General features: G+C 36.8%; 1 protein-coding gene across 1 annotated transcript in view; it reads right to left on the bottom strand.

The window, feature by feature from the left end:
* Window positions 1–747: 747 nt before the first annotated feature.
* LOC106778235 (aspartate, glycine, lysine and serine-rich protein-like) overlaps window positions 748–17,494 on the bottom strand; it is a 19,367-nt gene continuing 2,620 nt past the window's right edge. The window contains exon 3 of the mRNA XM_014666180.1: window positions 748–943. Within this exon, the coding sequence (XP_014521666.1) occupies window positions 748–943 (196 nt within the window). The remainder of the gene's footprint in view (window positions 944–17,494) is intronic.

The following is a 17,494-nucleotide window of genomic DNA, read 5'->3' on the forward strand; positions in this document are numbered from 1 at the left end:
GCGTGCCTCTCCTTTCACAAGACCAAGCAAGGGAACAATCAACAAAAGCTTTCTTAGAACTTCTCTCTGACACACAGTGTTCTACTTTGCTTTCTCAGTTCAAAAACGTTACTTCTAAAGATTTCAAGATCCAAATATATAGCCAAGTACATTGAATGCCAAAGGTCAGCTCCTAACTGCCATGAATAATCGATTATTGTAAGTGATAATCGATTATTTGAGTCCGTTATAGAGTTTTCAAAAAGTGATAATCGATTATATGAAGTGATAATTGATTATTCAAGTATGACTTGTGATAATCGATTATTGCTTCATGATAATCGATTATTCTAGTACAAAATGCATGTAAATATCGATTATAGCTCTTCCATAATCGATTATTCCAGTAAAACTTACAAGATTTAATATTTTCCTACTACATCCAAAATGTACAAGTTGCTTTTTAAATATTTTCCTACTACATTCAAAATCTACAAGTTGCAGCATCATCAAAACACATCTTCAGGTTTTACCAATACTCCTTATTGGTAACAATAATCCCATGTGCAGCAGGTGCTGGCCTTCTAGAAAGGCTTATTTACAATGTGATAAAATCAGTACACACGTGATCTGGTGCTGAAAATGAAATGACTTTGCCGTGGGTGTGCTTAGCAAAGAATGGTGGTGCGGCTAGCAACTTTGATAGTCATGTGGACAGATTTGCCCCTTCTCTTGGTGTCCATGTCTTCAAGCTTTTGTTAGAGTTTCCTAGGCATGCTTCAAGTGATGGATCCATGATGGGCTTGGACCCCGTCTATCATCAACCACCACCACCAGCACCATTGCACTACCATCGCCGCTGCCACCGCCTCCACAACCACTGCCACCACCACCATAAACACCACCACCACTACCGCCACCACGACCAACACCACCACCACCTTCCCCACCACCATCGGCGGAACTGTGTTAACGGAATGGAAAGTGTACCATATCTTATCAAGTAATAAAAATGGTAAAACCCATTATCGTTCTTCCCATGAGACTCGAAAGGCCTTATCGTTCGTCTGAACGAAAATCGTAAGACTTGCGGAGAAAAATGCAATAATTGTGGTGAATGCAAAGGCAGAAAATAAACATGCAATGTGTTGATTCAATTGACGAAAAGAGTATGAATGAATGGAGTTGTTGGCGGTTTACAATTTCTTTTAATCCTTTCTCTCTTATTTACTCCTCTTGTTTAAATTGCTTTATTATCTAATTGTTATGCAAACTTTCTTGGCCTCCCCTTAACCCGATCCCTCGGCGAAAAGGGCCTATTACTAATTACCGGCTTGCTATCCCTAGCCTCCCCTAGTAACTAGCAACGCATTACAAACAGAAGCAGAAACAATTGGTCGTCCTACCCCCCTATCCCTAGGTGGCATTGCTTAACCAAGGAATTTCTCACCAATTCATTTCATTACTGTACGTCCCCATATCAATAAAGGGAAATATCAGTTACCGAATGAGTTAAACGATAAAAGGTTTAAGCACAGATGAGAACCCAACAATTGATAATAAACGCATATGAAAATCAAAAGAGAGTATCAAAAGATTACATTGTTCCCCCAACAACAAAAGGGTTTAGTTCACCATAGTCATGGTGAACCAAGATGAAAATAATGGAAGATATGGAAAATAAACACTAGAAAAGATGAAAAGGAGCCTAAGCATCCAAGAGTTCCTCTCCAGAGAGTGAAAATTAGGTCTGGTCGCCCTCTTTTGTCAAAAGAATGAGTCTAAACTCGCACTAGGACTATTTATAACCAAGAAAATTAACAAAATTCAAGCCCAGGCCCATCAGAGAATCGCCTGGCGGTAGGGGTAGGGATGGCAACGGGTCGGGTCGGGCACGGATAGTGCCTACCCGCTACCCGACCCGCCGGATAAAAGTTTACCCGCCACCCGACCCGCTACCCGCCGGGTACCCGCTTAAAAAATACCCGCGGGTATTTTAAAAATCCGCGGGTACCCGCGAATATTTGCAAAAAATAAAAAAAAAATATATTTTATATTTTTTAAAATAAAATTTAAATAAAATAACAAAAATATATATATAATATAATATAAATTAAATTAAAAATAAATTAAAATTTAATTTTAATTAATTTTAATCTAATAAAATTTAATTTTAACCTACCGTAGGGGTCTACCGCCCGACGCTTTTCCTCAAGTGGCAGGACTGCCCAGCGCCAAAAATGGTCGTCCGGCGGTTTGGTCAACCACTCGGCGGTGTGGTCAACCGCCCGGTGCTGGTCAACTACGCTCTGGTCAACTGGTTGATGGGTTGACTTTCTGTTTGACTGGTTGACTTTTCTGGTTGACTGGTTGACTTTTCTGCATTCTGGTTGACTTTTCTGCACTACAACCGTTTGATCTTCAACCTTTCTTTCAAGTCATCTCCAATTTTCATCAAAACCCTACAAAACAATGCAAAACAAGCATAATATCTCTAAAAACAACTTTTGACTCTCAAATAACTCATTTATTGAGTTTTACTTTATTCTAAGCTCATTCTAAGCAGTAAAGGGTGTAATTTAGTCCAAAATAACATATGAAAATAATGGTTTTTCAACCGTTATCACAACCCCAACCTCAAGCAAACAAAACAAAACTTGGCCTTCCACTTTTTCATCAAATAGTTCAACACTTTTCAAAATCCTTTTCTTCACAACAAGTTATTATTCAATTCAGATTTCAGTGGAATCCTACCAAAACGCATGCATGCTTTCAATCCAATCATACTCACATAATCAAATATCTCCTAACAGATGTTTCATTCATGAATGATCAATCCACTAAGTATAGATGTAAACATGGATTTCAACAATTCTCACCAAGCAAGTTTTTCACTCAATTACTCAAGTGTTTAAGGAATCACTCCACTCTTTACTATTCACATGTCACATAGAACAATATTGTCATTCATCTTACAACAATCAGAATCCTTACATGCAAATGCCATCACAAGGACTTTTCCAAGGCTTGTAATGAGGCTGGGCTATCAAGAAAAATTGGTTTTTCTAGATCACAAAATTCTCGAGTTAAAAGAACTATTTCATCATTGAAAAGGTTCAAGTTTAAATTCTCTCTTTGTCACCAATTTCACTCATTCCCAACTTTTTCCCTTTTCATTGATTTTACATTGAGCTTATCTTTCATGCTTTTTCTTTTTACTTTATTCTTTTTCTTTACTCATGCATTTTTCTTTTCAACACTTGAACTCAATGCTTTTCTTTTGCCTTTCCATTTTCCCCATGCAACCCCAAACTTGAACCTTTTCATTCCATACAATTATTCTCAACCCAACTCAAGATAAATAATTTCAAATCAAGGGTTTTCATCCTGTTTAAGGCCAAGGTTCAAAAAGGGTTTAAGATTAAACTTTTTCGGGTGAAAATTTAGCTAAATCAGGGCTTCCAAACATGGCCTTGATCATATAACATAAACATGCAAATTAATCAATTATCAAGACTAAGGCAATATCATTCATGATTCCCTGTGAATAGTACATACATCAGTAAAGACTCTGGAGCTCAATACCTCACACAACATGTTTTCTCACACATCATTCATGAATCCTGCTTAGCATCATAATCACAATCATAAACGACTATACATCTGTTCATATAGTTAGTGAATCATTCACATGGATATCAGCACACCCACATTCTCAGTCATCAACCACATTCAATCATTATTGAATAACTCGTCATGCATTTTATAAAATGAAACCACCATCAGAATCAGTGTACAAGCCAAGCACAGACACAAAAATAAAATGTTCCTATACTAAAAATCAAAAGTACAAAGGAAAAAGAAAGATAAAACCTGGGTTGCCTCCCAATAGCGCTTGTTTAACGTCACGAGCCTAACCCGGTAAAGCTCAAACACTCATCAGTAGGTGTTAATATTCTCCTTATCACCAACTTTAAAAGCTATGTCTGCTGTAATGGTCTTGACAACCTATAACTTATTCTTGGATTTCACTTGGTGTGCTAGGTTTGGGTTTGTCACTTTTCACATCAGGGTGTTGGTGAATCAATTATCCCTCCTTATCCGCCTCCTGATGATCTTGTGCTCCTAGTACAAATTTTATCCTATACATACTAAAGAACACTGCACTAGAGCACAAAATTAGCCCAAAAAATAAAAACAGTAAAAATAATTTTTTTTTATTTTTAATTTTTTTTTTAATTTTTTTTAATTTTCGTTTTTTTAAATAGGAAAATAAAAACAGAAAAAATAAAAGAAAAAATAAAAACAGAAAAATAAAAACAGAACTTAAAAACAGAAAAATAACAACACCCCTCAGTAGGTGTTGATACTCCCCTTACTTGATATTCTTTTCTTTTTCTTCTTCCTGCTGAATTTCTTCATAAACTTAAGAATACCAAGCACATGTTTCCATGTATCAATCATAGGAACTTTAATCTCCAATTTCTTGAAGATCTCCATAAAGTACTTAAACTTATTTTCCTTCCTATGATTTTTCTTTTGATGAGGAAGGGGCTTTTCATATGATCTTTTCTTCTTTCCTTTCTTCCTCTTTTTCTTAATCTCCTCCCTCAACTTTCTTTTCTTCTCTTCTCTTCTTTTCTTCTTTATTTTCGCGTATCTTTTCTTTTTTTCTTTTTTCTCAACCACTGCTTTTTCTCCCTCATCATCTTTTTTTTCCTCAACCAACTTTTCTATTTCTTCTTCCTTTAAATCTCTCTCTATCTTTTCCTCATCAACAACCTTATCATCTTCAAAACTAGGGGCTTGACATTCCTCCCAAGGGTTAACCTCAGTATTAACCATAGAATTCAATATCTCATTGGAGTGACGAATCTGTATCTCTAAACTTTTATTTCTTGCTTCACTCTTGATGAAGGTTGAAAAATAGTTATTTTCATGTCAATTTGGACCAAATTACACTCTTTACTACTTGGAATGAGCTCAGAATCAAGCAAAACTCAATAAATGAGTCTGGAGAGAGTCAAAAGTTTTTTTTAGCGATTTTATGCTTATTTTGCATTGTTTTGTAGCTAATTTGAGAAAAGATAAGAATGAAGTTGAAGATACAGGTCGTTGACTCAAGAAAAGAGCAGAAAAATGAAGTTTTGAAGAGTCGACGCACCGCCCAATGGCACACTTAAACTGCTGGGCGGTCCAGGACGAGGAGTAGGCATGGAAATTGGCACTGAGGGAAACCGCCGGGCGCCAGCGATTGCCGGGCATATAGAACAGCCATGAAAACTTTTATGGGGTTATCTCCTTTTCAGTTAGTCTATGGAAAAGCATGTCATTTGCCAGTTGAAATGGAACACAAAGGTTGGTGGGCATTGAAATTTTTGAATTTTGACCCTGCTAAGGCTCAATGGAAACGAGGCAATCAGCTGCTAGAACTCGAACAAATGCGATTGCATGCATACGAGTCATCCAGGACTTACAAAGACAAAGTGAAGTTTTATCATGACAGGACGTTGATGAAAAGAACTTTCCATCTAGGAAATTTGGTTCTGTTATTCAACTTGCGGTTAAAGTTGTTCCCCGGGAAGCTGAAGTCAAAGTGGTTGGGACCTTTTGTGGTGAAATGTGTATTCTAGAGTGGAGCAGTGGAATTAGAATTTGCAACTGAGGATGAGCAGCAACGGAGCTGGATAGTGAATGGCCAAAGACTCAAGCACTATGTAGGAGGTGACGTAGAGCAATTTGCCTCAGTCATGATGTTGATAGATCCATGAGGTTTGGGTCAGGCTCACGACGTTAAACAAGTGCTACTAAGAGGCAACCTAGATTTCTTCTTACACTTTTGCATTTTAAATTCCTAGAATAGGTTGAATTTTAATTTTGGTGTGTATTCTTGGCTTTATTACTTGTTCTGAAAATGTTTGACTAACTGATGTGCATGATGGATCTATTTGATAATTATCTGATGTGAAAGAAAATTGAGTTGTAATACATGATAATATCCAGGAAATAGATTGGTGATGAATTTATGATTGTGGTCATGATGTTGGGCATGGTGTATGAATGAATTTTGTGTGAGAAAGCATGTGTGTGAGATTTTGAGCTCCAGAGTTTTTATTGTTGCATGTATTNTNCACAGGAAAACATGGANGATATTGNCTTAATCTTGATGATCGATTGAATTGCATGTAAATGTCATATGATCAAGGCCATTGTTGAAAACCCTTCTCTAGCCAAATTTTCACCCAAAGTGCTTGAAAATAATATGTCCTATTTGAACCTTAGCCTTAAACAATATGTGAACCCTTGTTTTGAAATTCTTTACCTTGAGTTGGGATGAGCTTAATTGTATGTGATGAAAAGGTTCAAGTTTGGGGTTGTACGGGGGAAAAATTGAAAAAGCAAGTGAAAGGCATTGAGCTCAATTGTTGTGAAAAGAGAAAAATTCATGAGAAAAAGAAAAGAAAAGAAGAAAAGCATGAAGATGAGCTCAATGAAAAAAAAAGAAAAGGGAAGAAGTTGGGAATGAGAGATATTGGTGAGAGAGTTGTGCTTAAATGTTGAATATTTTGTTAGCTCTCTTGACTCAAGGATTTTGCATTCTAGAAAAACCAATTCTTTCTTGTTAGCCAAACCTCATTACAAGCCTTGGAAAAGTCCTTTTGATGGCATTTGTATGTAAGGATGTTGATTGTGTGAGATGAATGGAAATTTTGTTTCATGTGACTTGTGAACAATAGAGAGTTGGAGTGTCACCTTAAACACTTGAGTGATTGAGTGAAACACTTGCTTGGTATGATTTGTTAATTTTCATGAGTACATTTTTTTTTCTTAGTGGACTGATCATTCATAGTGTATAACATCTATTGTGCAATCTCTGGGTTGAAAGCGTGCATGCATCTTATTTTGGATTTCACAGAGGATATTGAATTGAGTGGTTTTGTCTTGTACCTTGGGATTGTTGAGGCATTGGATGAAACAGTATAAAGCCAAGTTTTGTTTTGTGTGATTGTTTTGTTTGTTTTGCTTGAGGACAAGCAAAATTCTAAGTTTGGGGTGTTGATGAAGATTGAAAAATAGTTATTTTCATATGTCAATTTGGACCAAATTACACTCTTTACTACTTGGAATGAGCTCATAATCAAGCAAAACTAAATAAATGAGTCTAGAGAGAGTCAAAAGTTGTTTTTAGCGAATTTATGCTTATTTTGCATTGTTTTGTAGCTAATTTGAGAAAAGATAAGAATGGAGTTGAAGATACAGGTTGTTGACTCAAGAAAAGAGCAGAAAAATGAAGTTTTGAAGAGTCGACACACTGCCCAGTGGCACACTTAAACCGCTGGGCGGTCCAGGACGAGGAGTAGGCATGGAAATTGGCACTGAGGGAAACCGCCGGATACAAGGCAAGTAAAATGCTAGGTGTTCTAGAAGAAGCACAGATTCCATGTGCTGAAATGTTGATCAATATGGCTATGGTGTGGACAGCAAAGTAGTGGGGTGCAACCAGCATTTTAAACTTCATTTGGACAATTCTACCCTTCTCCTTGTATTGGAAAGGATTTGTCCTCAAATCCGATGCCTTGCTTAAGGACTTATTTTTTTAGGCTTCATAGATCTTCCACCTGGGTCAAATATTGATCTGCAATAAGCATCAAACATATTTCTAATTAGTTTTCTATGGCCCAACAAAATATATAAAAGAACATGTTGAGAAGAAGATTTCTTAGTTTTGAAATTTTCATGTTTAATACTATAAGGGAACCTCTCTTCTTTTGAAATTTTATTTGTCTCTTGAGTTAGTGGTACCCATAAAAGTAACCCTAACCCAAGTTGTGAATTGCCATGTGTTGAAAGTTTTAGCATTTTGAAAGATGGCATGGCAAATTCTATGAGAGAAAAACAAGATTTTGGACTTTTACAAATAAATGGATGAAAGTGAAAGGATAGAAAACCTCCCCTTAATAGTTTTGATTCCATTGTGGTTGGAGGATATATTGCTCTTACTTGCTTTTGTTCACTTTCTTCCATTTCTTCTTTATCTTTTCTTTCCTTTTCTTTTATTCTCTCTTCCTCTTTTCTTCTCTCTTCTTTTCTCTCTTCTTCCTCTCCTTTTCTTCTCTCTTCTCTTTTCTCTTCCTCCCTTTTTCTTCTCTCTATTTCTATTCTTCTTTGATTTTCTTCTTTCAACTTTCTTTCTTTTTCTTTTTCATCCCTTTCCTTGTTAAGGCGCATTTGTGTTTGATCCTTCGCCACTTATGATGATGAAAGAGGATGAAGTACAAATTTCTTCCCATGATGATGCACAGTTATTGTATTGGTAAGACCATTATGAATTGTTTTATGATCAAATTGTCATGGTCTTCCCAATAACACATGACAAGTTTCCATTGGAACTACATCACATAAAACACTGTTTTTAAAGTTGCCAATGGAAATTGTTACTGTGACTTGATCCTTGATTGTGATATTCCCATCTTTATTGATCCAATGTATTTTATAAGGCTTAGGATGGGGTTGCACATCAAGATTTAATTTTTCAACCAATCTAGTGCTACAACAATTAGAGCATGAACCACTATCAATAATGAGAGAACAAGTGTTATTTTGAATTTGACATCTTGTGTGAAAGAGAGTCTCTCTTTGAGATAGATGTTCTTCACTGGATTGGTTGTCAAATATTTTTTTGATCATGAGAAGTTGCCCTTCACAAGGATAGACTTCTTCAGTAGTGGATTTTTCTTGATCACTTTCATTCTTACTACTTGAAGATTCACTACTATAACTGTCAATGCCCCTCAAGATGATGGTTCTTTTGGTGGGACATTGTGCAGCTATATGTCCTCTTCCCAGACACTTAAAACATTTGATTTCACTAGTCCGAGTGTGTGAAGATGATTCTTGTTTGGGCTTTTCATTTATCTTGGCTAAAGGTTTAAATGGCTCCTTTTCTTTAAAATTTTCTTCTTCAGTAATAGGGTGAACTTGAACTCTTTTGGAAGAGGATTTTCTCAAGTTTTGTTGTTCTACCTTAATGCACATTTGAACAAGATCATTCAAATCTCTATAAGGTAGTAGTTCAACCATATCTCGAATATCAAAATTAAGCCCACTTAAAAATCTAGCCAAGGTAATTTTTGAAGCCTCTACTATTCCTGCCCTCATCATGTAAAGCTCCATCTTTTGTCTATATTCCTCAACAGACATTGACTTTTGTTGTAATCTTTGGAGCTTATCCATGAGTTCTCTATTGTAATAGGAGGGAATGTGTCTCGTCCTAAGGGCAGTTTTGAGATCATTCCAATAATGAATTGGAGGATCTTGGTGTCTAAGTCTCTCTTGGACTAAGGCAGTCCACCAATACATTGCATACCCTTGAAAGCTTAGGGTAGCTAGAGAGACTTTTCTTTCTTCACTTACTTGGTGGCAAGCAAACAATTGCTCCACCTTCATCTCCCAACATTGACTTCCTTAGGCCTCCACATTATCCTTTCCATAAAAATGAGGCAACACAACATTGACTTCCTTAGGGGGTGGAGAGGTATCTTGAGTATTCCTCCTATGTCTTCTTGAAGAAGCATGTTGGTGGTAATACTCTTCCACATTTAAGGGTATTCCCCCAAATTGAGAATTGTCACTTTGACTGCCTCTAGACCTATCTCGACTTTGGTGATGTTCTTCTCTCATCAACCTTAACTCATCTTGGATCATGGCATTTTGAAGTTCCCTTTTGACTTTTTCTTAACTCATTTTTCTCTCAATTTCATTGAGTTGGTTGACTAGAGTTTGGAGGGTGAGTTGCTCTTTTTGAGTTTCACTATCACTAATCCTAGGTGAATGCCTTCTTGACATTGTGATGACCTTAAATGTTTTGTTGAAATAAAGACTAAAGTTTTCACTTGAAAGCAATATTCCAGGTAAGAGAGGTGAACCTAAAAAGGTTGCTTAAGTACCAAGTCTTGCCTTGCCAAATATGCTTCTAGCTACTTACTAAGTTCTTTAAGTCAAAATCACTTTTAAATCCACCAAAAGTCTCAAAGACAACAAACAAACAAAGAATTAAAGACCTAGACTCTAAAACGGACTTCTAAGGCTTCCTAGACGCTTTTGCAAAGAAGTAAAAGGTGAGGTCTCCTAGGTGAGGCTTGGAACTTTGGAACCAAGACACACTCACCATCTACCAATTTTAATTTTCCAATTAAAGTCAAATGTTACAAGTGATGGAAGAACAGTTGAGAATTCTTCCAAATCACTTGTTTAATGGCCTTTTTACAATCACTTTGGCAAATCAAATGAAACAAAAGTACAAGAAAAAGGTGTTGAATGATGAAGGCAGCTTTGGCTTCTCTCAAGAAAATTGATGCGGCAAATGATCTCTCACAAAGCTCACAGCTGCAAGGTGAAATTCTACTGTTGTCACAACTGGTTCAGCTGCACCAGAATTATGCAGTTTTTAAGCAACTCTGCTGCCAGAATTTCAGCTTCCTCAAGGCTCTTTCCAATCTCCAAACTACTTTCTAGAATGCTACCAAGCTAGAAAAGGGGTTGTACTATGATCTGCACCAAATAAACTCAACCACAAACCATCACAGATCCACTTATACAACTAGACCAACACGCTGCTGCTTAATCAATTTGACACAACCAGATTGCACTGTTGTCAATTGATCAAACAGTTTCAGTGCATGAATTCCAATAAATGAAAAATCAACAAATTAAGGGACAATTAACAATGTGATACGAGACGCTCCGAGAGAAGTTGACAGAAGACGCGATTCAACTCCGGCGAAGCTTCTCCGACGAAGATTACGCAGCGGAATATGAGAAGAAGCTCTAAATCGAGAGCTAATCGGAGGAGAACTGGAGAAGACTTGGGTTTGAACCGTACAAAACCCTAGAAACACGAGTGAACTCTGGAATGGTGAAGGAAACTCGAAACAATCTGATTAAACGGTGAGAATCGAAGTTTAATCGGTGACAAAGGTTTGGATCGGTTCAAAAGTGATTTTAATCGGCTAGATTTGAAGGAAAAGTGAAATGGAGGAGTAAACCTAGGTTATGGAGGTGGTTAGAACGGAGACGGTGATGATAAGGTGATGAACGGAGGTGGAAGACACAGATCTGTGGTTTGTGGTTGAAACCCTAGCAGACGAAAATAGAATGGATGGTGACGCGAAGAAGATTCAATACATGCTGACTGAATGTGCTGGTGTGGTATTGATAAGCCACGAGGCAGCAGCGGAGTGGCAGATGGAGCTCACGTGGAGGAGTGAGAAATTGATGGTAGAAAATGAGAGAATGGATAGTGTGAGATGGAAGGTGGCTAGAGGAGATCCTTTGGGATTCTCTAGCCTTGACTTTCAAGGTAGAATTGCTCTGGAGTAATTCTCAACAGTAAACAATTCAATTATCTCAAAAGTGAAGTACAATAAGGTAGGCATGACTATTTATAGGACTAGAGGTCCTACATGCCTAACACAATACAAAATACGTCAAAGAAATACTAAACTAATGAAATTGGGCTTGGGCCCCGCGTATCACAATGGTAGCACTCAAAAGGAACTTAAGACATGCTCTAGACTGGATTTAGAAAGCAAGAAAAACAAAACATGCTGCAGCTTAACGAATTTAGATTGATTTCACAAAATTTGGCAAATTGTTCAATGAAATGACTCAAAGAAAACAGAATTTTTGAGTTTTCTACTTTTGTTGTCACGGGGTCAAGCGGGATTGTAGGGATGAGTAGCTTTTTAATATTTGTTTGCAGTGTAATATGACTATAAATGCATATGGAAAATGATCCCAGCTCTTTCCAATCCCAAACACTCAATTCAAGACTCAACTCAAGTTAATCTGCATATCAAAGTTGTGCACAATATTTTTGATGGCTGGAAATTTTGAAAACAGCAAAGGCTATTGTAATATTCTATGTTTTATGATTTCCAGCAAGTTTATATGATGTAAAGAGTGATGTGCAACCAGTAATGCAGCAAAGAAACGATCTACAACAAAATTTCACTAAGACACTTCCAAGAAAATGGTAAATTACGGTGTTCTAGGTTGTGAAACCAAGCATATTTGGAACACTGACCATATGAACAGTAAATACCAACTTTGATTCACTTAATACAGGTGTTTAATCAACCAAATCAATGTAAAACAGATGTATTAGGATAATGATTGTTCTAGTTGATGATTTCAAGCAAAATGAGAAAGTGACATGATGATTTTGTGCATTTGTGAAAGTTTGACCAGAAAATCAATTTAGGCACATTTCAGATGATCAAACAAAGTTGTCCAGAGGTGTTAAATGCACAAAATACAACATATGCTCAATTTCACCACTTGAGTTGCCAATTTATGCAGAATTCAATATGTTGCAGCACGTGAAAGAATTTTAATGGATGCAAAGATTATGCAGGCCAGCAATTGATGAAAATAATTGATCCTAACTCAAGATCTAGCTTTAGAAATTCAAGCTAGTGGATGTTGTAAGTCCTATGATGTAATCAAGGAGATGTAGCACGGTGCCAAACTACCAAACAGAACCAAAATAGTACACATGGCTTAATCCAGAATTTAGAGTGCTTTAGCTTTTACAAATTTGCAAATATGTGATGCATAACTAATGGATTATATTTAGATAATCATCACCAAATTAACACAAGATGTGCAGCCACTAAAACTGGATTAAGTCAATGCATCCGAGATAAACAAACCAGCAAGAAACAGAATCAGAATTCAATGTTCTACAGCTCAGTTATGGAAACAACTACTTGGCATTGCCTTTTACTCAAATGATCAAAGCTGGATGAGTATCCATTGCTTTCTCGATCAACATAGAGTTAGCTAGTGCTTTTCAAGTAAAATTTAAAAAAAAAAAATATGCTGAACAGAATAAAAAAAAACACTGATATGACAGATTTAAAAACAGCAACAGTGTTGCACATGATTTAACACAACTGGAAATTGATTCAAAGTTAGGATGAGACTTTAAACAAAAGAAGGCACCGATTAAATTGATAAGACAAACATCTATTGACTGTGAATGAATCAAGCATCCACTAAAAAAAACACTGATATGACAGATTTAAAAACAGCAACAGTGTTGCACATGACTTAACACAACTGGAAATTGATTCAAAGTTAGGATGAGACTTTAAACAAAAGAAGGCACCAATTAAATTGATAAGACAAACATCTATTGACTGTGAATGAATCAAGCATCCACTTACACAGAAAAAAAAACAGAAAAGAAAAACTCAATCAAACAGTACACATGAAGCAATGACTGTGTAGAATTGAATGACAGTTTGGAATCAAAAGAATGGACTTATCTGGAGCGTGAATCCTCCAACCTGGATTTGAATACCACATGATGTAGTGCTCCAGATGTGGAATTGATTCAGCGAAAGATGAAAACAGGAACCATGGAGAAGCAGCAACGGATATCGTAGGAAATGTTGAAGCAGTTGACGAAATGAGCTTGAATCGGTGATGGTTAATGAACGGAGGTGAGCCTTTGGTGAATGGTACTAGTTCTGACAGTCTTCTAGAGGAAGAAAGCTAGATGGAGATGTGGAAAGACAATGAGAATGACTTTGGTAGAGAGTTTCCCGTGCTGGACAGCAATCAACAGCAGAAGAAAAATATTTCTCAAATATATCTAAAGTGTTTTTCAAATGACGCTACTATGGATTTATAGATGCATCCATGAAGCTTGCAGCATGGAATAGATGTCCATGTGGTGTGGATCTAATGCCACGTGTACAAGGTAAGTAAAATGCTAGGTGTTCTAGAAGAAGCACGGATTCCATGTGCTGAAATGTTAATCAATATGGCTACAGTGTGGACAGCAAAGTAGTGGGGTGCAACCAGCATTTTAAACTTCATTTGGACAATTCTACCCTTCTTCTTGTATTGGTCATGCTTCTAAGTGATGGTTCCATGATGGGCTTCTACCTAAGTCATCAGTCACCACCACCACGACCACCACGACCACGACCACCACCCCCACCACTACCACCGTCGCTGCCACCACCGCCACCGTCGCCACCGCCACTGCGACCACCACCATCACAATCACCACCGCCGCCGCCGCCGCCACTACCACCGCCGCCACCACCAACACCACCACCACTAACACGACCACCACCACCACCACCACAACCACCACCACCACCTTTCTGCTTCAACAAGTAAAAACATTTTGAAATTCTTTCCTTCTTAAAATCTCACAAAGCACTTATTCTCAATGTTTGTACAAAGATTTTAGCATAGTCAAATCATTTAATAATAGAGTCGATTGTACCACGGCTTTGTCACACAGTTATAAGTTCATAAAAGTGATTGAGGTTTTCATGCTTTAAAACATGTGCAATGCATCCAAAAATGATGTAACAAGTACAAGCTTAATATGTATGCATTCACATATCAATATAACACATAAACATGTTCAACAGATATATCAATCAATCAGCATAAGAACATGTAACACAACAACAACATATGTGTGTTATTAAGCAATGTGTTGTCATCATCAAAAACTAGAGTGATATAGATATTTTGTTGTCAACAATCTCAACAGGATTTGCTTCTGTTGAGTAATATAGGATTAATGTACTTGATCTAAAGCTTTTCTGTTATGATGGTTTGACTGTTTGATGTTGCATGAGATAAGTTGCTTCATGATGCTTGTTATTGAATGATGATTGAGATTACCATATGCTGATTTACAGGAGAAGTGTTCAATAGCTATGTGAATGGATGCATGTTGATATTGTGATTCTGATTTTGAGGCTAAGCAGGGTATTTGTCTGGATGTTGGAATAGTTATTGATCTTATGGGTGAGGTTTCGAGCTCTAGAGTTTATTGATATATTTGCTATCTACTTGGAAGCATGAATGATTTTGTCGGAGTTTTTGTGATTGATTGAATTGCATGTATGTGTCATATGATCAAGGCCGTTTTTGAATAATCCCTACCTTAGCCAAAGAAAACTTTTCGTCCACATGAAAAAGAACATCATATGTTTTACCCTTTTTGAACCTAAGCCTTAAACAAGATGTGAAAACCCTCTTTGGAAATCTTTACCTTGAGTTAGGTTGAGAATTATTGTGTGGTATTGATAAAGGTTCAAGTTTGTGGTTGTTGGGAAAGTTGAAAAAGAAAAGATAAGCATTGAGCTAATGTGTTGATCGAATCATGAAAAGATGAAAAAGATACTGAAGAATAAACAAAAGAGGTTTCACAATGACTTTTGAAAATTCAACTCCTCCTTGTTCACATAAACTGACAACTCTAAAAGCATCCAAAGCCCATCACGGACCAAAAGGGTAGAAAGCTTGAAAAGGAAGTGTTGGTGATGTATCACGTGTGTGCCCACAGCTGTTCTTCCAAAAGCACCCATGGCATGATCCACGTGTTGAAGACGTGGCACTTGATCCGTAGATCTTGGCTGATCATCAGCAGCCCCTGGTTTTTCACCATGAAGAGATTGGATAAAAGCTTGGAGCTAGTGCACCTTTCATCAATTCTTAAGAAGCAAATTTCTTTTTTTCTGGGAAGCAAAAGAGATTCTATTGCATCTAAGGCACAAGCCCGAGAAGAGGGTCTTTCATTACAAGGAACCATGTTGCTAGGATTAACTGTGGGTACATGCATCTTTTTCTGCACAAGGAATTTGGACAAACCGTGGTAGCAACATTTGTGTTTGATATGTTATTTTGGAATTGTAATAGGTTTTTGTGTTAGTTTTCTTTTATTTGTAAAAGGCCATTGAAAGTCCAAGTGGATTGGAAGAGTTCTGAGTGCTCTCTTTCTTTCAACACTTGGCAAAACCTTTCTTGTTTGTATTTAAATTTTTGTTGTTTCCCGTTTTCGTGTGATACTTAGAAGTCCGCAATTAGGAGTCTAGGTGTTTGTTTTTAATCTTTGTTTGTCTGAGTCCACTTTTAAATTCAATAGTGAATTTTCTTTTGAAAATTGGTCAAGTAAGTAACCTTAGACATTCTGGCTAGGCAAGACTTGGTAATTAAGTAGCCCTTGGCTCACCTCTCTTACCTGGGAATAGTCTTTTGGTGAAATCTTAAACCTTTTCAAATTAGGAACTCACTTTTGAAAATTAAACGATGTTTTCTCACCATTTAAAGAGTCATTTTGAAAATCTCATTTTTTTGAAACAAAAAGAACTCAAAGAGCTCAATTTATGGCGACTAAGACATAAGGAAAATAAGAACATGAGTGGAGTGTATTATCAAGATGAGAGAGATATCCCCTTCTTTGGTAGGAAAACTAGTGCCTTATCATATTTAGCTTGGGAGAAGTAAATTGATGAGTTACATCCATTCTTTGCTAGCATGAGTGGATCCTATGTCCTTAGTCTATACACATCCCGATTTGAAGATTATGCAAGAGAGTGGTGGGATAAGAGGCAATTTAGTGTTAGACAAGGTAGAAAATTCCCCATCCATTATTGGAGTGAATTAAGAGATTGCATGAGAAGAACCTATCTTCCTCCTTCATTTGAGAGAAACCATGAGCTTATGAGAGAACTTATTAGAGAGGGCAAATCATTCATTAAAAATTTAAGTGGGTTCTCTCCTCGGGAAAGTGAGTTTCTAGAAAAACTTAAGAGGCTATGGGAAGAAACAAGTAACCATAGAATTGACAGATTAAATAGGGAAAACTAGAGCAAGAGATAAGAGAAAAGGAAGAAAGAGACAAAAGAAAGGAAGAGAAAAGAAGAGAGAAAGAGAGAAGAAAGGAAGAGAAAAGAAGATAGCAAGAAAGAAAAGAAGAAGAAAGGAGAGAAGAGGAAGAGAAGGAAGAAACTGAAAGAAAAGAAATGGAAGACAAGAAGAAAGAGCATTTGAAGGCAATATCTCCTATACTCCTCACAGAACCAAGAATGTTAACGGGAGGTTTTCCATCCTTTAACTCTTTTCCATCTATCTTAGAGTTTTCCAATTTTAATTTGTCTTTCAAAGAAATTGGCATTTCATATTTTCAAGATTTAAAACTTTTAACACATGGCAATCAAAAACTTGAGTTTTGATTAACTTTTTGGTTACCACTAACTCAAGACAAAATTAAATATTTGAAAGTAGTAAGGCTTGTTGGTATCGGAGGGGGCAATTTCCGAAGAGTATAACGCAGCAGAATTAAGATAAAGAGAGCGGAAAGCGTATTCGGTCACAGTTAAAAATAAATTTGCCCTTTCAGAAAATTAACCAAACAGTTGATATGCGTTAAGTAAAATGAGTGTAGGGAATAGAAAAATCACACGAGTATTTTTATACTGGTTCAATTGAACAGAATCTACGTCCAATCGTTAATCACTACAAAGAGTGATTAACAGTTCCACTAAAATACAGTTTTACAAATTACAATCAAATGAACAGAATATAAAACAAAAAGCACCACTCTACCAACTTGAAGAGAACCGCTCCGGCAATCGACCAACGATTCGCGAGCTTCTCCTTTCACAAGACCAGGCAGAGTACCTTGCTAACTTGAAGA

Source organism: Vigna radiata, unplaced genomic scaffold (genome assembly GCF_000741045.1).
Source record: "Vigna radiata var. radiata cultivar VC1973A unplaced genomic scaffold, Vradiata_ver6 scaffold_247, whole genome shotgun sequence".
NCBI classification, from domain to species: domain Eukaryota; kingdom Viridiplantae; phylum Streptophyta; class Magnoliopsida; order Fabales; family Fabaceae; genus Vigna; species Vigna radiata.